This window comes from Cinclus cinclus, chromosome 13 (genome assembly GCF_963662255.1).
Source record: "Cinclus cinclus chromosome 13, bCinCin1.1, whole genome shotgun sequence".
NCBI lineage: Eukaryota > Metazoa > Chordata > Aves > Passeriformes > Cinclidae > Cinclus > Cinclus cinclus.
Genome location: NC_085058.1, coordinates 1,722,304 through 1,743,971, shown reverse-complemented (window position 1 = coordinate 1,743,971; position 21,668 = coordinate 1,722,304). Strand labels below are relative to the sequence as shown.

Sequence of the window (21,668 nt, the reverse complement as noted above, 5' to 3'; positions counted from 1 at the left end):
ACCACCATCTGTCAGTATTAGCTCCACTTTATCTAGTTCTTCCTCTCCCCTCCTATTTCTCGGAGCTGTTTCCAGCACTCAGCATTTCTGTGTGACTGTGATGTATCTAACACCCCGTTATGTTCCTGGAATTACTCCACTAATATAAGCAGGAGAACTTGTTTATCACCTGTGTGATAATCAGGTGGATTGCTTAGATCAAAATCTGCAAGAAGCTTAATGCTAGTAACCTTTCATGTTGCTAAATAGAACAGACAAATTTACCTGCACAATGAGTGTGCAATTAATAACCTTTGTGCATCTTTAAGTGTTATTAACTGCTGTACTTCAGCAGCTTTAAAAATCTTCCATGCTGCACTTTGACTTCTTGCTTTATATCCCAGTGTATTTTTATTCTTAATTCTTTCACATCTTCCAAAAGCTTTATGTCAGTAGGGTGGACATTGGCAGAGGATCTCGCTTCTAACCCTGAAGAGAAATCCGTCTGTGAGCCACAGCAGTGTCTGAAAAGGACGAGCTTTTCTTCCCTAATGTCAAAACCCTCTGTTCTTTCAGAATCAGACTGTAGACATGTTGTGAGGAAATAGTTATTTTCAATAAACAGTTGTGCTTTTGTGAGAAGCATTATCTAATCAATAGCCTTTATTTACTAGAATCAATATTATTTAATGATGTTCCCTATCAAATCAAGTTTGAGTGGTCTAGTCATGGTGTAAGCTTAAAGCCAGTGGTGTTCCCCTCTCTCTCAAGGAGCTTCTGTTCTTGGAGCCATCTCTGCCAAGTGCACTTGGGACGGTGACCTCAGGAGCAGGGGTGTTGGTGTAGGCAGTCAGCATAGGAACACTGGAGCATTTGTTGGTGTCTGAAGGCAATTGCTTCCCCATGAGGAAGTTGAGGTGGAGACACAGGATAAAACAGCAATTCTGATTTGGACAAGAGGTTTCTCCCACTTCATAGAAGTGGAGGAAAATACAAAGAAAATCAGTGGGGAAAGAAAGGGAGGTGATTACAGTGGGACCTTCGTGTCCACAAAGAGAGTTGATCTTGCCTAAGTCAGCAGAATGTGGTGGCTGAGATGGGCTGAAGTCTGAGAAGCTGGATAGTTGTAGTAGAAAAGGAAAGTAGGTGAAGTAAGGTGATATCAGCAAAGTGAAATGGAAAAAATACACTTGTGCATGGTTTAAGTGGAGTTGATAATGATCAAAGTATGAGGGAACCTGCTGGGGACAGAGAGATCTTGGTACAAGGGTGAAGAGCAGATTTTTTTGGAATATATATATATGTATATGTATATAAATATGTATTTCCAAGCTATTAGAAATTCAAAGAAGGAACTTCAGCTGTTGTGGTCTGAGGATCAGCAACGATGATCTGGTCAACCCTAATATAAAGAAAAGTTTTCAGTTAAAAAAAAGTCACCACATGGTTTCCTATATATTGAATTTGAGTCCTGAAGAGGTTTTTTGATCCTGGTCCTTCTGTACTGATGGTGGAAGGTTGTTAATATTCTATTGGTCCCTGAGCTCTTGGACATGTATTTCTAAGAAGGGAACAAAGCCCAGCAATTGGGCAGTGGTTGCTATGATGTATGTATTGCTGTAAAACATTGTCTGGGTAACATCATTGTCTTCTTGAATTAGTGTGTTCTACAGAGTTTACCTCTTCATACTATAAAGAAATTGTGCTGTTGCAGAGCTATCAAGATTATTATAAATCATCTAACTATGGCAAAATTCCATTGTCCTTCTAGCAGTATGCTAAAATAAACATTTACACTCATCTTTCTTGTACAGTATAATACAAATTATTCTACAGCTGACAGCTCTCATAACAAAAACTACTGATAGTCACAGAGAGCCAAATCTGAGGTTATTGTAATTGGAATTGTTTTATTGAACCCTTTCAGAAAGAGTATTTAAGTAATCACAACCTGCTCTTTGAGTGATTTGGTAGCAGAGAAGGAAAAATTACTTCTCTTGCAAAGTTACCAAAACTGTTGTTGGGACTGTTTTTTTGTAACACACTTTTTCCTCTGTTTGTAGTTACGTGGTGAACATAGGCTTGGTGGACAAGCTGTGCTGCTGTTTCCTGTCTGTTCAAGGCCCTGTTGATGAGAACCCCAAAATAGCAAGTTTCCTGCAGAATGCCACGGCCCTGTTGCATGGCATTTGCCAGCTGTGTTTTGCTGTCAATGGAAGGTGGGTGCACTGGGTCTGTCAGCTCAAAACGTGCTGGGTAGGCAGTGGCCTCCTGCTGAGGCTGCCAGCCAGAGCTGGGGGGCACACAGGCACAGAAGCAGTGCTGGGGATTCCCTCTGCTCATCCTCTCACCCCCAAGCTGTGATGAGTTACCTGCACTGAGCATGGTTCTTGCAAGTCATTTACCAGAGTTGCAAACTTTACCTCCTCTACTCATCATTCCACAGACTTCTGTCACTGATAGCTTTAAGTGTCCAGTCTCAAGGAATTCAAGAGACATTTTATTATCAGCTAAAATCAACTCGATTGATTTGTCTCTAGAGCAGCCTAATTCAGCTCATTCTTTAAAATTCCACTGCCAGTAAGGGGACTCTGCTTTCCATAAAGAAAGCTATTACTAGGTTTGTCAGGCAGTTTTCTAATGCAAAATGCTTGTTGTCGTAACTTAACCAAGACTGTGGGAAGTGTGCATGAAGTATGTGCCTGCCAGCAAATCTGGACTTCTGTGGTCTGCAGTGACACTCATGTGAGACTCAGAATTTCAGAGCTTCGGGCTGCACTTACTAGAACCTTCCACACTTACTGTTACACATTTCAGGAAAAATCAAGGCTGGCAGAACTTCACAATGCATTCCTGAAGGGTAAAATGATGCTTGGGGTTGAAAAACTAGAGCTAATAAAACATAGTATAAGAGACAAAGCTATAGGTAAGAGCTGTTGCTGGTAGCCAGGGACACAGACACATGGAAAAAGAACTGCAAGAAATATGAGCCCAGAGAGACCATCCCAACTCACTGAAGTTTCCCTTTCTGGAAGCTGCCAACTTGGCATTTTAAATTCCAGCAGAGTACTGCCAGAAGTCAAATACTCACTATATAAAATAATAAAAAAAATCACCCTTCTGTTAGTGGAATAGTAGTTCTAGCTCAGAGTTAGTAATACAATATTTGCAGTTTCTGTAGCAGGCACACACTTCACCAAAATATTCAAGATCTTTGCACCCCAAAATAGTACAGCACTGCACAAGTACATCTGTCAAGATCATCTGTTCTTTGTAACACCAGAATAATTTGGGTGGTTGAGTGTTTTTCTTCACTGTTGCACCAAGAAGTATCTGATCTTACCACATTCATAAAAAGCAATGCTCTGGATTTTATCCAAAGGTTCTTGTTGGTCATGATTTCCAGGTTAGATTGCTCATTCGAGCAGTAAAAGAAATTAGAAGAATGAACCTGGAGATTTCAAAACTGTTGTCTTTCACTTCCAGATCAAAAGCTTTGATGTAACTGATTAGAAGGGCAGTTTAAATCATATATCTTTCATCACCTGAGCTCACTGTCATTTAAGCAGTGAATGCAGAGTGTAATTCTGTCGTGTTACAGAAGTCCTCAGTTTTTGAGGTGATTTAAATGGAAAAAGGTACTGCCAAACACAGATTAAGGTGGCAGAAACAGATCTCAAATTTATTGAATTCTTAATTATGTCACACTACAGTAATACATTATGTGTGATACCTGACCTGCAGCACAAAAGGCAGCCAGCCCCTCTGAGAAATACAGATGCCTCTTTCATTCCTGGTGAATGGTGGTGGAAGCAATGCAGCCTTTCCAGGCAGCTTTTTTTTATTCTCCAGCTCAGTTGATGCAGGTTTGAGCACCAAACCAGCCTGCCTGTTACAGCCCTCTGTCCATCCCAGTCACCAGCCACTCTCATCAGCTAAGGGTTGAGGTTCTTACTGAGATTTGAGAAGCCAAGAAGTGTATCAAGTACTCTGACACTGTAGCATGAGAAGAAGTTTTGCCAAATTAATGGCAGGCTTTTGCCGTTGTTGCTAGAGCAGTTTTGAAATGTTCTTTTCATATATCCTCCTATAGAGGATGGTTCCAGGTTGGAAACTTCTTTATACTCCTCAGTGATAGTCAGGGGATGGGGATATAATATTTGTTTTTTAGTAGAACTTTTCCAGGCTGTTATCTGTCATCTAGAAAATTGTAATTCCATATTAAATTCATGAGAGCACTTTCATAGAGCTCTCTGCTCTGTGTGCAGATCTCAGCACACAGCATTGAGTGGCACAGTGGAACCCTGACACAGGACAGTAAATGTTGGCTGGGGTACCAGGACCATCTGGGGCTCAAACCAGCCCAGCACAACAGGGAAATCCAGGATGATATGGGGGATCCTTCTCCTGTGCCTTCAGATCCCACCAGGCTGTTGGGAACTGTACTGCAACTGGAATCCACCTGTCTCCAAAGGGCCAGAAATTCTTGTTTCAAACTCAGGTTTTAAACAGTTGAAAGATCCTATCCTGTGGATACAAAGTATGTTGAGCCATTTCTGGGTAGGAAGAGCTGTCAGTCTAGACTTTCCTGCCTTCCTCAAAAGCATGTTTCATAAAATTTCAAATTCAGCAGAACATTTCTAAACCAAGCTCTGAATTGATACCCAGTGTCTATTTGGACAGTTCCTTCATGGAAATAATTCTGTAGGCAGTGGAGAGATCTCAGTCCAGTCCCTCTCTGCCACCTACCTCTGCAGAGGTCACAATCATGATTATTAGAGAATAGCCTCAAATTATTGAAGATAGATAGATAGATAGATAGATAGATAGATAGATAGATAGATAGATAGAAATATTGTGTTTTAAATTAGGTCTCTGGTTGATATAATGTAGATGGTAAAATTTTAAGACATGAATGAAGGGACTTCTTTTATTCCTGTGGTAGACTTGCAGGAAAAAAAGTTCAAAATCATGGAGTTAAATAGAGTAAGGTCTTACTAATGTAGAAACATAAATTGGAGGACTTTCAATTTTAAGATCATAAAATGTTATTGAAATAAGGGAATCTATTCTGAAACATGTTATAAACATACCCTATTATAAGAGAGGGATTTTCTTTCCATTAATGATCAAGGTCTTTAAAAAAGATTTAACTTTCGTATTGATCTTACTTTTCAAATTATCATTTTTGATATTGACTAATAAATGCTTGATTGATTCTTTTAATTTAAATTTTGCTGTGGATGGAAGAGCACGTTTTATAAACACTGTAGAATACATATAAAAGATCACTTGTTGAAAACCTTAATAACTTGTTACCCTGTTTCAAGCTTGTTTTGTCTTCTTCTCTTACACAGTGAGAATCCTTAAGGCCGACTTGAGACCTCCAACTGGAGGTCTCATTTTTCTGATGCATCTGTAGGTAACAGTGGATGTGAGAGCTCCTTCCTCCCCGATGAGTTAAAAAAAAGGTGTATGAGAGCTGAAACTCTCAATGAGGGCATTGTCCCTTATTGTCTGTAGGGAGAAATCAGAAAATGCAGCATGTGTGACTATTGAGCTCTCTCTGCTGAGCAGATGAACCTAACATTTGATACTTAGGCTTGAAAATTGTAGCCCTGGTAATGTTTAACTGGTTTTTGTTCACCATTAGGAGTAACAGTAGCCAGAATTGAAAACACAGACATTTTTATTAACCTGAAATAAATCAAAATATTAAATGCACTTTATATGGAATAACAATTGGTTGTGTGGCAATATAGATCTCTTGAAATCTTTGTGGAATTGCAGGTGTCCAGTAGCAATATTCAAGATGACAGCCCTGTTTTCCAAAGTGTATCACTGTAAATATGAGAGATACAAGGCCTGCTTTGGGCCCTCAGGTCCTGACTACACATCTGGAATGTGCTTGGCTTATACCCACAGAACAGAAAACAGTGAGCAGGTTTGGAATGCAAGGAGCATTAATTAATGAAGGCATGGCCATGCTGCCTCAGCTCAGCCTTCCCCCGAAGCAGGAGGGAACACTGAGTGAGATTCTCCATGGAAGGTCCTTCAGCAGCACAGCAAAGGTTTTGTTTATGTTCCTGTCTCCTCCTGTACTGCCTAGTGTTGATCAAGCCTAGATCCCCTTATTCCTTATTTCTCTAGACCTAAGGCTGCTAACCTAGAGGTTTAGTTGTTGCTCTGTGGAGGGCTGGAGTTAATGCTTTGTTTCACTGTTGCCCATGATTATGAGTGAATAAACTCACATTAACACAGAGTTAATGCAAGGAACAGGAGACCAAGAGCAGTAATGCAAAAAGAGTCAGTTACAGAGGCAAGATGTTCTCCCCAGGACCAGTGCAACAGAGAGCAGTAACACAGATATAAAGAGGATACTGCATTGTGCATAAGGGGAATATTGCAAATAATAGTCCCTCAAATTCTGTAGGTCCTTGGGAACACCAGCTGTTTAAAAATGCTGCTGTTTTCTCAATTTAAGAAATTCCTTCAAGCTTTCTCATTACCCCAGGAAAATGCAGTGTCAGAGCAGTGCAGTAATTAAACAGTTGCTGTTATTTCTCAAAGCAGTGGTGGGATAGATAAGTGTGTCAGCAGCTAATGAAGCAGTGGGTTACAGGCTGCAGTGGCAGAAAGATGCAGAGGCAGGGTCTGACCCAGGGAAATGGTGCCTGTCATGTCACACATCCACATGGAAGCGGGCTGAGCTGGGCTCAGTTTTATTACAGTAATTAAGATAATGTCTGTTTTGGCTGCTGGATGATGAATCAGATGCAAGTCTGTCTGAACCTTGTTTTTGCTTCTCACCACTTCCAAGGGACAGCAGCTCCAGCAAGTGCTGTTAAATCAACTCCAACTTGTATCTGAAATTATCTGAAGGTTTCACTTCATCACTTCTGTGCTGACTGCAATCCCTGCTGGACAATGGGAATTGTAGCAAGGTCTGACAGGTGCTAAATACTTCTTCATTCTTCTTTTAATAGTATTTTGCTTCTTTATTTTGACATCTCTTTCTAAATAAAATAATTTAGAGCAAAAAGTACTGATGATAGTTTTTAAATCCTTATAATAAAAAACCCCAACAGATTATATTCTAAGCCTCTTAGAAACTCATGTTTCCATTTCACTCCATGTTTTTAATCAGGAGTATATATTTCAAATGTACAAACATTATAACATATACCCTTAGAGAGGCTTGTCTGCTTCTTAGCTCAGCCAGTTTTTAAAACAATATATTTTCAGATATAAACAGTTTGCTCATATTTAAGCTTGGAGAAATTGTAGTTTTATACTTGTTCTGTAGAGTATGCTGTTTCTTATCAAGCTGTATTGAATTCCTGTTTTTAATAAATAGTGCTGTATTTTAAGCAACCAAGTACCACTGTTTAGTATCTTTCTTTCTTTCTTTCTTTCTTTCTTTCTTTCTTTCTTCCTTTCTTTCTTTCTTTCTTTCTTTCTTTCCTTTCTTTCTTTTCTTTCTTTCTTTTCTTTCTTTGTTTTCTTTCTTTCTTTCTTTCTTTCTTTCTTTTCTTTCTTTCTTTCTTTCTTTCTTTTCTTTCCTTCCTTCCTTCCTTCCTTCCTTCCTTCCTTCCTTCCTTCCTTCCTTCCTTCCTTCCTTCCTTCCTTCCTTCCTTCCTTCCTTCCTTCCTTCCTTCCTTCCTTTCCTTCTTGCTTTCTTGCTTTCTTGCTTTCTTGCTTTCTTTCTTGATATATCCACATTTTTTAATTCTTAAAGGCTTTTGGAAGTCATAGAGTGCATACCAATTCCTGAGACCCCTTGATGGCCAAGCTGAAAATCACAGTGGCAGCCCATAATGAAAATTCTCTGTTTCATTGATTTTTTTTTTAAAGATCCCACAGGTTATTTGCCCATAATATAAATATTTGTCTGCTTTTCTGTGTTTATAGTTAACACATAATTATTGTGACTGGTAAAGTTTGAAAGCTTGTTTGTTTTCCCAGCTATATCAGCCAGTGTCAGAAATCCAGTGGGTCTTGCTTCCCTTCAGGGATTAATTGAAGGAGTTTTGTCCTTAGTGACTAATTTACTTTTGTAGCTATTACAGACTCAAAGTTTCTTGAAATAGGAGAATTAAGAGGAATTGCAGCTATAGGAATCTTATCTCTTAACTTCAGTTATGTGAAGTCTGATTTTCTGGTGTGACATTGTCATCTTATGCTATGAAGGTTTTTAGGGGGTTTTGCCTCAGTCTGTCCCAACAGCACTGAATTTTCGTTGGGCTTATGTTTTGAGGTGAACTAAAAATCTGCTATATGTATGAAACCCAGTGTTGCACAGACTCGACAAAAATCATTACAAGCAGTAGAGGCAGAGGTTGATGCTTTATTTTCCATCATTTAATTTAGATTTTTTTCTATTTTAAAGCCCCTAGCAAGTACAAATTACTTATTTTAAATTTTTATTGTAAACATTTAGGGTTAAAGTGATGTAACAAACAGTTCAACTCAACAGGAGCCAGTCATCTGTTCACATACACATTAGCTGTAGTAACAAGCAACATCCAAAATAATTTTTTTCTGGCAGTTCCTTCAATCCATTAAATCTAGAAGACAGATTTTCAATTTCTCTTTTACAGTTTTGTTCTGTAGTATAACGTCAAAATTTTTCATCTTTTCTGTGAAAAAACTAATGCTTGCATTTAGGGTTATATTACAATTGACTTTTTTTAATGTATATTTTGATTCATTCTCTGCTTCAGAGGAGCACAAAATGGTAAAAGGACTTCATCCAGCAATGTAAGCTTTCTCATATGGAATTGTTTAAAAATAATGATGGAGTGAGAGTTGAAAGCAAGCTAACTGTAACCTTTGGTAAAATTGGTCAATCTTCTGATTGCACAGAGTCAGAAAAAAATTCTGTGAGGTATCATATGCAGTAATTAATTTGGGGTTATCATTTGACTGTGAGTGTACTTTTCTGTTTTGTACAGCTGAAAAAGCTGAGAGTGAAATTGGGAAATACTGGTTGGCAGGAGGAGCTGTGCTCTCATGTGATCCTGTGGCAATAAACGTTCTAGTTAGTTGAGTGTAACTAAGTGATGGTTAGCACATTTTGGCTACTGCACCCTGCAGAATAAATCCTTGGACATCAGAAGGCATTTTGGAGTGAGGAATACCAGGGCCCAGGCTCACAAAGCTGTGCACAGGGTGGTCCCAGAGCTGCCAGCTCTCCTTCCTGCAGCCATGGGGCTCCCTCCCAGCCGGAGCTGAGCTTTGCAGCAGGGCTCTGCCAAAGACACAGCTGGCATAGCCAGGTGATGGGGCAGGAAGTGTCTCTGCTGCCTCCATTCTCACACACTCGCTCAGAGACCACAGAGCTCCAAAATGAAGGTTTGGGGCATGGATTCCAGGCACAGGGAAAGCGAAGCCCTGCCATAAATTGTTGTGCAGCATAGCCCCACCCAAACACTCTTAGAACTCCAATATTTGTTCCACTTTTTATTCTTTGTGGAAGAAGTCTTAGGGTCTAGGAAAACAGACAAAACTGTGTTGCATTTGTTCTTACTGTGTTTTACTAGAGTTCTGACTCTTCTGTCAGAACTACTCATGTGGACTCCTTATGCAGTCTGGAGGGGTTTGTGTACAGCACAGGTATCCCTGAAGCAGGCCTGGGACATTGATCCTGGAGGTAGCGGCAGAGGGTACAGCACTGAAAAGCTTTTTCAGTAGCATTGGATATCCACAGACTGTAAATAGACCTAACTCAGAAATGGTACCCATAAGTGCTAATTTCAGGTGATATCACTCCTTCCATCATCTGACCTACACTTTGTAAAGCTAAAGATGTGAGGGGACAGTGGTGCAAACAGATGGGTGCCAGCAGAACAAGTTGTATAGAGCCCAAATACTGTCCTCTCATATTCAGCTGAGCTGAGGGCTGCTCTGGGACAGTAGGAATGCAGGTTAATGGTCCTGCTCTGCCTCTTCCCTCCCTTTGGACCAGGGAAGCCATGGAGTGCTGTTAACAGGCTGAAATTCTCATGGACAGAATTGGTTTAGGTAAGGTGGTGCTTTCTTGCTTGCTTTATCTGCTTCACTAGGAAAAGGAAAAATGACAGAACAAGGTGATGGTTGGCAAAACGTGGTCCTTGCTGAGCTCATGGTTTAGTTTCTCTGTTGAAGAAGTCTGACTGTAATTGTGAAAAGCAGGATTAGTGAGCCTGCATAGAATCTGTGTTGTAAAAGTCACTGGAGCCAGTGTTTGTACCAGGGGTGCAGAGTGCTCCTGGTACAGATACAGATACAGATACAGATACAGATACAGATACAGATACAGATACAGATACAGATACAGATACAGATACAGATACAGGAGAGATTACTGAGAGCTGTTCTAGTCAAGGGAAAGCTCCTTACTGCTTCTGCTCCACAGGAATATCCTGAGCCCTCTCTGTGTCTGGTCTTTGCTGTCTTAAACTGAGCTCTTCAAACTTACAGATTATCTTAGAAAATGGTTCTGGTTTTCACTTCCATTTCCTTTGCTCTTAGTAGTTATAAAAGGGGACAATACCTTCACTTCAGTTGTCCTTTTATAATGTTTTCTCATATAATCTGTCATATTCTCCTTTAATTATAAAAAGGAATCATATATACACTCAATCTTTGTAGTTTCTTTTGATATTGACACTTTCTTTTTTTTTCTTTTTTTTCTTTTTTTTAAGATGGAAACATAGTAGACGAGGTAAAAAAACAGACCTTGATGTAGCATATTTTCAGTGTACTGTTTGCTGTGTTTCATTATTTTAGTGTTTCCTTTTATTACCAGTATTGACCAAATGTGTTTCCAGAATGAAATTCACATAATTTATGTTACAGGTTTGAATTAGAATTCAGAGAATATAAAACTTGCTGAATTATTCTGGGGCTTCACTTTGTGCTTGCCTACCTTCCAAACATTATTTGGCCTCCAGGGTAGTGATATTGTGAGTCTTCCTTAGTAGTTGTCCTGCTTCATCATCTGGATTATTAATAATGTGAAAAAACACAGGTAGTAAAAATCATGGAGGATTATGTTAAGTGTTTTTGAAAGTCTGGATGTGAGGATGGAAAAGGCAGTCTTGAGTTACTTGCCTGTCTGTGCTGATGTCCTAGATAACCAAATACCTTCTCCATTATTTTATGTGCATACCCAAAAGATGTCAGAGAAACCCAGTCCACGTGTGCCTGAGCTGTGCAGGTTTGTACTTAGCTGTGCTTTGCTGCCCTGCTGCAGTCTCCCATAGCAGCAGCTGAATGAAGAAAGCAAAAGTGTTTCCCTACTGCTCCACCACTTCTTTCTTAAGTTCCTGCAGAACCTTCTGATTAAGATCATCTGTTCCCAGTAATTCATATCATACTTAGGTAGGCAGTTTGTTCCAGTGCCTGCAGCCCATCACTGTGGCAGGAGAGGCTCCAGGGAGTTCTCCCACTGCTGCTGGCTGCTGTTGCTAGCAGCAAAGGCGAGAGCAGGCTGCTGACACGAGGCAGGGCTGGCATGGAGCCCCTGCATGCTCCCACAGTGCCCCCAGACTCCACCTGGCAGCGAGAGCACGGGCACAGGATGTGAAGCAAGGTCCTGAATGATCCAGCTGTGCTGTGAGTGGAGAGCACATGAGCTGATGCCCTAATTACTGAAGTATTTTCTGGAAATGCTGTGGTTTCCTGGCACTTTAGGCATCAGGCTTTCCCTGTTTCCCCATGTAGTTTCTCTGACATTTGGCTCCTTGGCCGCTCCTCCTGCCAAGCTCTGCTCGCTCTCACCGCTCGCTGTTCCCTTGCAGGTCCTGGAACGTTTTTGACACAGCACGTCAGGACCCCACAGGACTCACAGCAGCTCTGCAGGCCACAGATCTGGTGGGAGTCCTGCACATGCTGTACTGTGTCCTTTTCCATGGCACCATCTCAGACCCAAACACCGGCCCTAAGGACAGCTACGCTGCCAACACAGTCCAGGTTGCCATCCAGAGTTTATGTTTCTTCAATAGTTTTGCTGTTCTTGACCTGCCTGCATTCCAGGTAACCGATGTTTTAAAACTTCTCGTGGTGGGGAAATGCAAATTGTTGATTTTATCTTTGGACTAAGTTTTGTCTTTAAGATCTTAGTTATTGAATGAATTTTTAAATGTTAGGTTTCATGCATAACACTTGTAGCTATTGCTATGTCTGTGACTGATGAATTCAACCAAAAAGTGAAAATTTAGAATACATTAAATGCTGAATGTAATTCGTTATGTCTTCTAACTTCATTTTATTTGTCTCGAGCATAGTACTTTTTATTTTATTAAGGCCCAAAAGTGTAAAAAGAAAAATCTTAGTCAAAAGGACAAAATAGCAGATTTTCTAATGTGAAAGGATTTGCTTGTGTTATAACCACATATTACATTTTCTAGGGCTTTCAGGGACCACCTGCTTTAAGATTGTGTAGCTGAAACTCATAATGGCTTGGTATAATTTTTTTACCAAGTGAAATTTTGTTGACCAAAAATTGGAAAATATGTTTTTATACTTTTTATTAAATTAAAAACTAAAAAATGCTGCATTTTGACAGTCCTGAGAAGGACTGTTTACCTCTGTGAACAGAGTTCAAGTGTAAATGAACGATTTTGCCAAACAAATACTGGCTTATTTCTGAGGTAAGTTGGTAAAGTTGTATTGTTAATATAAAACACCTGTCAGAAAGCATTGCTTTGAAAACACATTTAGCAACATCAGGCTTACACAATTCAACAGAACAGGTTTCTTTTTCATTTAATGTGTAATTTGTATGTGTTGTACCATACTCCCCATCTGAAATGCATTAAACTCAGCGAGAGCTTTTCCCAAGTAAAGAATTCGTTGTGGCTCCTGCGCTGGGTTTTCAGTACATTTGGTAAATCTGTAACAGCAGCAGCAGGACCTCTGTGTGCAGCAGTGTTCATGTGCAGCAGCCAGCCCAGCCAGGGCTCTTTACAGGGACAGGAGCAGGGTATTGACTGGAGTTACACTACACACACCACTGACTCCCATTTCTTTCTGTAAATCGAGATCGTTCCCTGCTACACCTTGTTCAGTACTCCTTGGTTTGAGGCTGGCTGTGCATTTGCTGCTGTAGGTGTTACAGGTGAGTGGCAGAGTCAGGCCTGAACTGGAACAGGTACAAGTCTGCAGGCGGGCTGGAGTAAATCACACTGCTGGACAGCTGCTCCCTGATAAGCCAAGAAACCACTGTTCATTTTTAAAACACCGTCTCCTGCTTACCCTGTCTGTATTTATTCCTCTGCCAATGCCATTATATCTCAGCAGTTATAATTAACAGTCAGCATTAACTTCCAAATTCCATAGTCTGTGTTAGCCTGTTCAACCTAAGCTGGTGCAAGTCAGTAACTATTGGATGGAGGCTGGCCAGAAGTCCAGCAGTGGGAGTTGCTTCCCTCAGCTCATGGACACAAGGCTCTGCTCAGGAGGTACCACCAGCTGGGCTGTGGGCATCATGTTATTTGTGCTGGACAGGCAGCTGGGGTGGCATCAGCAGCTCTCCCTTCCCCTGCATTAGTGGGATTTGTTTCTGTAATGTTAAAAATAGCATACACCTGAGGCAGTTTGCTGGACACTGACCCTGTGGGCCCTTCCAGGCTGGCAGACAGCAGAGGGAAAAGCCTCCTTTTATGTACTGTGTGATCATTATCTCTGAGGAATAGTTTTATCACAAATTAGTAGGGCTGTGGAATAGGGGGTTCTGATTAGCAGAAGAGGTCTGGTATTCTCGAGTTTGTATTAGCACAGATGGTTCATGGGTGTATATTTCATTTAATTTGACAATCTAAACAATTGAAAGATGGTAGTGAGAAACAGGGCAGGGTCTTGAGCTGATATTAATTCTGGCTAAAAAGGAAGCATAGTTTCCTTGAAAAATTAGTTTAACTTTTATACACAAACTCAAGTGCCCTTTGACCCGTTGTTATCAGGGAAGGTTAAACACAGAGTACTGGGTCACAGCATGCATGGACAGAACAAATTAAATAAGGATGGACCTGAGAATGTGGCATTTACATGACTTAAAGCAGTAAATGGTGGCTGTGTTTGGCATTCAATTTTGAAAATACACTGAATTACCAGAATGCTTGAAATTCAAGATCGAAAGCATCCACAGCTGAGCCTGATTTCATTGTCAAGGATCCTGCTTTTGCTGGGTATATCTGGAATTCAGTGAGACTAAACTACACCACAGCCTGGGATTTATGGATATGTATTTACCACAGGCTGCAAGGCAGAAAATGAAGAAAACTCTGAAATGAAAGAGATTTTCTCAGGCCTGCATTGCTGTTTCATTAGAGTTAGGAGACTGTCATGCTCATTCCTTGTGCTTTAGTTTTCCCCTTTGACCCTATGTCGCTCTGTCTGCTTGACATGTTTATTAAATAGAGGCTGTAGGCTGCACAGATAAAATCTAATTCTGAATCTCCACGTTACAGCAATTTGCCTACTTTTAAAAAACATACTAAGAAGCTTTGCAGCTGAGTGTTCTCTCCTTTTGGATGTTTCTAACTTTTTGTAATGTTTGAAAAGTCATTATTTGTTATTAATCATTGTATTCCATTCAGAGAGTGAGTTATTAATGAGAAATGCAGAAATGAAGATGGTTTGGTTTCTTTTGCTTATTTCTAAGAGATAAGGCTAAATTTTCCTGGAGCATGTAATGTATGTCAAATTAAATGGTCAACCTAATGCTACACTGAATGCCAAATAAGCACAATCCAGTTTTTCCTGTGTCCCCTGAAAACTTGAGTTTAGTCTTGCTCCCGTGGTTTTTGATGTTATATTACAGTTGTGAACAGTAAGCAGATGAAAAAAAGAGATCTGGTGCTGGTCCTCCACAGAAAAGAACAGTCTGCACTTGGCAAACAAACCTCAGGAGGTGCAGTTGGTGTGTACACAGCTCACACAAGTTCTAGAACATGCTGCTGGAGTGTAATGTCTTGTTTCTTGTCCTGTTTTTCAGTCAATTGTGGGAGCTGAAGGACTGTCCCTGGCCTTCAGGCACATTATCAGCTCCCTGCTGTGGTACTGCTCCCAGCATACCTGCGAGGGATTGCTGCACGAGGTCATAATTTGTGTGGGCTACTTCACTGTAAACAACCCAGATAACCAGGTAAGGCAAATGGAAAAGGGGATCACAAGTTATCAAGGGCACATTTAGTCATGGAGCCCTCCAGGAAAGTCATCACCTCAGCACTTGGGATTCCTGTGAGCACAAACGGATGTGCTGGCAAAAGAGAAGCTGATGTTGTGTGTTAAGAAAAAGACATTAATTTTGGGTGTCCATAAGCAAACTCCATTTGGAGTTCTTAGGCTGCCATTGCATTGATTTGGACTGGCTTTGCTCCCTGCCAAGGTATACTTAGCAACTGATATTTTTAATTCTAATTTAGCTTCACATCAGCTTGATCAGATGGTTATGGTACCCAAGGTAAACCTTTTTAAAGCCAACTAAGCTACACTCCCATGAAGACTTGTCCTTGGATGCCAATGTAGCTATCTCCCTGCTTGCCAGTGCTCAGGTTTCAGCCATTCTTCTCCATGAATCTTTTCAGTCATAAACTAAATGCCCTGCTCAACAGTGGAAATTCCCCTTGAGCTTTGCTGATTGTTGTCCACTTTTGCCACTGGATTCTGTGACCTCTCTTACTGGCTTATAAAGTAACACAGACACAAAACTAAAAAAAAATTCAAATACATTGATCTTAAAAATCTCCTGGTTTCCTCAGCTTATATGTAATATCTCCAGGTGTATTGGGCAGGGCAGGGCTTGGCACTGGCTCTTGGAATAGGTGACTCTGATTGTGTAGGTGCTGTATTACAGTGCCCACATGTTGGTTACCATTCAGCTGAGTACTGCATTTTGTGAAGGTGCTCACTGTGTTCTTTCTCTGCTTGTACCACGTGGTTCCCTGTTGTGCTCAACTTTTGGGGTAGGGGTTCAGGGTGAGGAGCTCAGTGCCCTCAATTCAGCTGTTGAGCAGGAGGAAGTGTTAAAACCTGTCAGGAAAGGTTTTAGAGTAAAGCTGTTGGATAACATTCTTACAGTGATTGACTGGAATTGGAACACTGTAATATCTTATAGCTGACAATGCTGTCACTGTATTATATAATTGTATAGTGATGTTTCTGTGGGATTGGCCACAGCTGGAGGGTGGATGCTGCAGCCTCTCTGCCCTGTGTGACCAAATGCCACTCAGAATCTGGAGCTGCCTGTTGGCAGACCTTCAGAATGGTCATTTTTAAGCCCCTGTTTTGAGTCCCCGTGCTGCCTGATGGGTCGAGCTGGCTGCCAGCAGTGCCAGCAAACCATGTTGTCTTCTGTCTGCAGGTCAGAAATCTCTGTGGCACACCAGTCCAAACAGATGTGATTGATTGCAGGGAGGGCTGGCACTGCAGGAGTAGTGAGCAGAGGGATTTCCTGCAGCAGTGCCAGCCTGCAGTGCTGTCCACAGCTCTGGCTGGGCTGTGCTCCCTAGCTGGGTCCTGGAGTCTTCATCTCGTGCTCTTAGGGCTGGAGGAGGCTTCTGCAGCTCTCAAGGTCGGGTTTAGGGTTCAGTCAGACAGCCATGCTGTGTCAGTCCTTCTCATACCTTGAAGCGCTCTTTTGGGGTGGTTTGTTTTGGAAGTACAGTCTCAGATGTCATTGCATGCTTAACTTTTTATGTAATCTGTAATATTCCTCATTAGTAGGATTTTAACTGAGGAAGAGGCATTTGGGTTTGGCTTTTTTGTTTAAAAAAGTGTTTTGAAAAACTGATGCTTTCCTCACTCAGGTACTTGAAAAATCCTGGGAAGGTTTTTTTAGTGAAAGGAAATAATTTTTCTTTTACTACCAGGCAAAGCAGTATGACTTGCTTATGGTCATTATTTGAAGGTGTTCCTTGTGTTGTGACTTCCACTAGACAGGCTGCTTTTCATGAAGAGGGAAGTACTTTCTATTCATTCAGCTATGGTTTAATTTTTTATTATGTGAAGAGCTTCCAATTTTTTCTTTCACTGTTGATCATCTAGGGACTCCTACTAAAAATAAAAAATTGGTCTCACAGTGAAAGTTTTCAAATAGTAGGCTTGAAGTCCTGGCAAGTACAGTGTAATAAAAATAGATACACTAGACTTGAGCTATGAAAACAAATTTCTGTAAAGCCAGATAGCTCTAGTTAGTATTTGAACCAGCTTCAACTGAGTCAATAACCGACATATTCCAAGGCAGCTTCAGGTTCTTTTTGCAGTCAAATGTGCATTTGTTTGGAAATGTTTGTAGTTAAAAGTAGTTTCCTCTCTGAATTTGTATTTCGTATTCCAAACAGAGGTATGTTTTCACTCCTTTCAATGCTCAAAACCAAAAAGGACAAACAGTTGTTCAGAGTTTTCGGTGTCCCTTTTTGTGGTTCCTTTGTCTATCCACATCAACAGATATATATCCAAAGCAGCATACTGGAAGAAGGAAAAAAAGGCAACTTAAAAAGAAAAGAAAAAAAAAAAGGCAATCAGAGCAGTTCCCCAGTTTGGAGAATAGATAGATTTCTAAAACAGAAATTTTACAGCCTGCCAACCTCAGCATTGACCTTCTGTAGTAGTACTGTGATTTAAGTAAGAGAACTACTACCACTATGCAGTCAAAATTGTAAGAAGGCAATTTCCTAAATATTTCCCATTCACAGAACAAAATCTTCCAAGGGCATCATATGCCAGTCATTTAATATAATATGGGTTTGACTTCATTTATTACAGTCTGTAAAAGTCTTTCTAGTTAGTTGAGCAGCAAATTTACAAGGAAGGAGGAAAGAGCTTTTCTCTTGTGCAACCTGGAGATTCAGATTTCCCCCAGCCCCTCCTGGTGGGTCCCACACAGAGCGGAGGCTCTGCTGGGCTCCCACTTGGTGTTTCCACCACGCCTGGCTCCTGGGCCAGGCCCAAGTGATTCTGTCGAGGAGCAGAGAGGACAATGGATTCCTGAGGAACACATTCCTGAGTGTTTTGATAGTGCTTGTTCTGTTTATTTTAGAAAGGCTGTGATTTTGCTGACTCTGCCCACATATAATATATTAGTAATATCCCTTTCCTTCGTTCCTATTCTGTTTTAACATTCATAAAGCTCTTCCAGGGCAGCTGCTGCCACTGAAGAAGTAAATCAGTTATGAAAGTGAAAATTGCAAAAAGCAAGGAGTGTTTCTTGAATATTTGAAAGGCTCCGAGACCAGGGCTGAGCCTGAGCTGCCCTGTGTGTTCAGTATGGGCACGTGAATTGTGTTTACTGCAGAGCCAGGAAGCCCCTGCTGCACAGCTCAGCTTTGCTGGGCAGCTGGGAAAGGGCATTCTCTTCTGCTGGCCACCATTTAATCTACTGCCCTACAGAAACATCATAGCAAGGATGGAGATGTCAAGCTAAACTGTGTGATAAAAATAATGTCCAATCTTTCTACAGCCAACCCTACTATATCAGACTGTAGAATTACGGTTTCTAATTAAAATGTTCTTGTTAATTAAAATTATCCTTCTATTTCATTACATTTTTATTCTCTTTTATTGTTTGATTTAATTAGCATAATGAATATAATTAGCATGTGCTGTCAACTCACCTTATTTGCGTATTATACTGAATAATTGAATGTGGTCATGTAATTAAATTACCAGGAATGACAGATGATTTGCTTTCTTTCACATTGCTGCATTGGGAATAGAATTCTTTCCATATTCATTGCAGTTAGGGAATATTTTACATCTGAAAAGTCCTCACAAATCAGATCCTCAGACTCAGGATCTTGCTGACAGGCTCCAAAAGAAGTTGCATTGTTTGTTTGCATTGCTGTGCCTTTATTTAAATAAATATTTAAATAAAATTTAAAATTTAAATAAATATTAAATATTGTTATTTAAATAAAATTTTTGTTCTCCCAGTCTTGCGTACACACTGTATTTAGAGTGCTCTAGAAGAATCCCACTGACTTTAAGGGTATGTAAGATAGGAACTGTATGCTTCTAGAAGATACTCTTGCTAGATTGCAAAACAAAATCTCTGCTGAAAGAGTTAGGAAAAGGTATGCGCAGGTTTTCAGAACCTTGGTATAAAATTAGTCTCGTAGATAGAAGTAAAAAGTTCGCTCAGAAGTTTTTTTAAAATTTACATGCACACGATGTGTCCTTGAAGAAGGGATTTCATTCCCAAAAATCTTCCAGATGCATTAGTCTAATTTACTTCTCTGTCCAACCCTCTATCCCCACACATTTGTGTCCATCACAGACAGGGTTTGTTATTATAAACTCATAAATTATTGAACTGTTAATATCTAGTAATCTCTATGCTGAAAATAGAAGCATGGAATTAGATTTAACAGTATCAGTCACCCACTAGAAATTACTCCGTGCTATACAGGTGTGGAAAATCTGCTGTAAAACATATTTCAGACATCCCAGCTAACTCCAGGTAAAGGAGTAAGGAACAGTGAGATTACAGGATAGTTTCTCCCGTGTTAAATCTGTAAAACATCACAGAGCAGTATCACAAAGAAAAATATAATGTGTAAAAAATTGGAATATTGTATGGTAGGCACAGTTCTGAAAGGATCTTGAAATTTAGGACTCACTTGTGGCACCCAAAGCGTGGTAGTTAGCACCCAGGAAAGGTTTTATCCCAAGGTTATTTTCCCTTTTTTGTTAAATGATTGACTTGTAGTCATATTTTCTTCTAAGCATTTCTTTTGTGTGGCAAATCCTTCTTGTGTCACAAAGCAGCAGGAGCCTTTGTCCCACAGTGTGTATCACAAATACATATCTCTCTCTGTATGCCACATCCTAGCTGTGGTTACAACTACTGGGCTACAAGGGACACTTACAAAGGGACTTCAGATTAAAAGTGACCTAATGGAGGGAAATTATTTTGTGCTTCTGACAGAGTTAGTACATACTGAGTTTTAGTATGGGGCCATTTTTATCTAGTGTTAGCAGGAAGGAAGAAAATTACTTCTAAAATGGAAAAATTGTGAAAATCAGAAGTCAACAGGAAAACTTGCAAGTTATAAAAATATGTAGAGTTTCCATATGGGTTGTTTACTAGAGGCCATCATTAAATTGCCATAATTTATGTTCCTCTTGGGGCTGTGGAGGGACTGGAATAATTTTGATCTGGTAGGTGCACTTTATGAAAATACAGCACAAAGAGTAGATGCAGAAGTTGATAGCTACCATGCAGTTAACATCCCTATCTGTAAGTAAATAAGATCTGAAATTACTTCATTCTGATTTTTTTTAGTTTCTTCTCAAACAGGGATTTTTAGGAGTATTGCTTTTGTGTTGAGGTTATGGGTTTTTTCTTTAAAGCTATTTTTTAAAGCCCCATACACAGATGTTTTAAAGCGTTATAGGTTTGAACAAGAAATATGCCTGGTAAATTTTGTGGAATAGCTGATTTTGGCAAGTGAGTGATTCATGTGAAGTTGTAGTCTTGACTCCCATTTAGAAGCACTTCAGCTTGTGAGCAGAAATCCCCTGAGGATTAAAGTGCCCGAGTTAGAGCAGAGTACATTAAGGCAGCTCTGTAATGTATGCTTTGGCTCTGCAGCCTCACATCCTCAGCCACATCAATTCACTTAAGTGAACCAGGAGAGATGGCATTCCTGTCTGGGCAGTCATGGAAAAGTGGAGATGTCTTTTAGGTAATTTGTCAGACACCTTTGTTGCTGTTTGAGCTTCCTGATGAACTTTTTAAGGATGATCTATGACAAAGCAAATCAAATATGTCAGAAGCATTTGGGACTGCATATTTCATGTGTCATATCTTAATTGTATTTCTAACATTCCAGAATGCATCCTGAATTTTTTTTGTTTTTGAGAGGATGTGGGAAAGGTAATTTAATATGAGCAAAAAATTAGCATGAAGTAAAGTGTATTTAGTTTCAGTTCATGATGATTGGCTGATTAGGGAGAAGAGAGAGCGCATAAGAATTAGTGTGAGAAATTAGTGCATTTTGATTTATCTTACTGTCTTCCTCTCAAACTGTAAACACAAAAGAATAAATTTATTTCCCAAAGTCATAAAAGCTGCTGTTTTCAAGAACCTTCAAACACAGTCCCTAACTGGAGAGAAGAGGGAGCGATCGGCTGATGCTGTCTCTAGAGATCCACGTTCTAATCTTACTCCTGGGTCAGGATAAAAGGGGTTTGGTGGTCTCAGCTTAATCCCCAGTGCAGCTTCATCCACATCGAAAAAACACCACAGTTTGGCATAATCCTGCCTAATAAGCAGTTTGTTCCCTGCTCAGAGCCAGGCCTGGCTTCGGACAGAGGCAGGAGCTTGCACAACGCCTGCCGTGCTGCTGCCCGCTCCCACCCTTTGCTTGGGAACTGCTTTTCACACTGGTGCATAAAACGAGCTCTAAAGCCTGCAAATATTTAATCAGCCTTGTGAGCTATTGTCTGGCTGGCCTCATGTGTGAGGGAACTCCCTGTGCTGCTCTCATAAAGGCTCGGTTCTCCCAGCTCTGCCGTGGCTGTGCCCCATGCAGAGGCAGCGGCGGCCTGCTCTGTGTTCCCAGCAGCTGACAGCTCTTCCTTGGATGCTGCTCGGAGGCTGGGAGCCTACAAGAGGCCCAGAGAAGTCTCCCCAGCCCCTCGTGTCATGTTCAGCTCAAGTCACACTTGTTTGAAGCGATACTGAAACATAAAGAGCAAAA

At 40.5% G+C, this 21,668-nt stretch overlaps 1 protein-coding gene across 2 annotated transcripts in view; it reads left to right on the top strand.

Moving 5' to 3' along the window:
- SCAPER (S-phase cyclin A associated protein in the ER) overlaps positions 1-21,668 on the top strand; it is a 112,356-nt gene that overhangs the window by 78,161 nt on the left and 12,527 nt on the right. For both annotated transcript variants that reach the window (XM_062501244.1, XM_062501243.1), the window contains exons 22-24: positions 2,043-2,198; positions 11,763-11,997; positions 14,960-15,109. In XM_062501244.1, the coding sequence (XP_062357228.1) occupies positions 2,043-2,198; positions 11,763-11,997; positions 14,960-15,109 (541 nt within the window). The remainder of the gene's footprint in view (positions 1-2,042; positions 2,199-11,762; positions 11,998-14,959; positions 15,110-21,668) is intronic.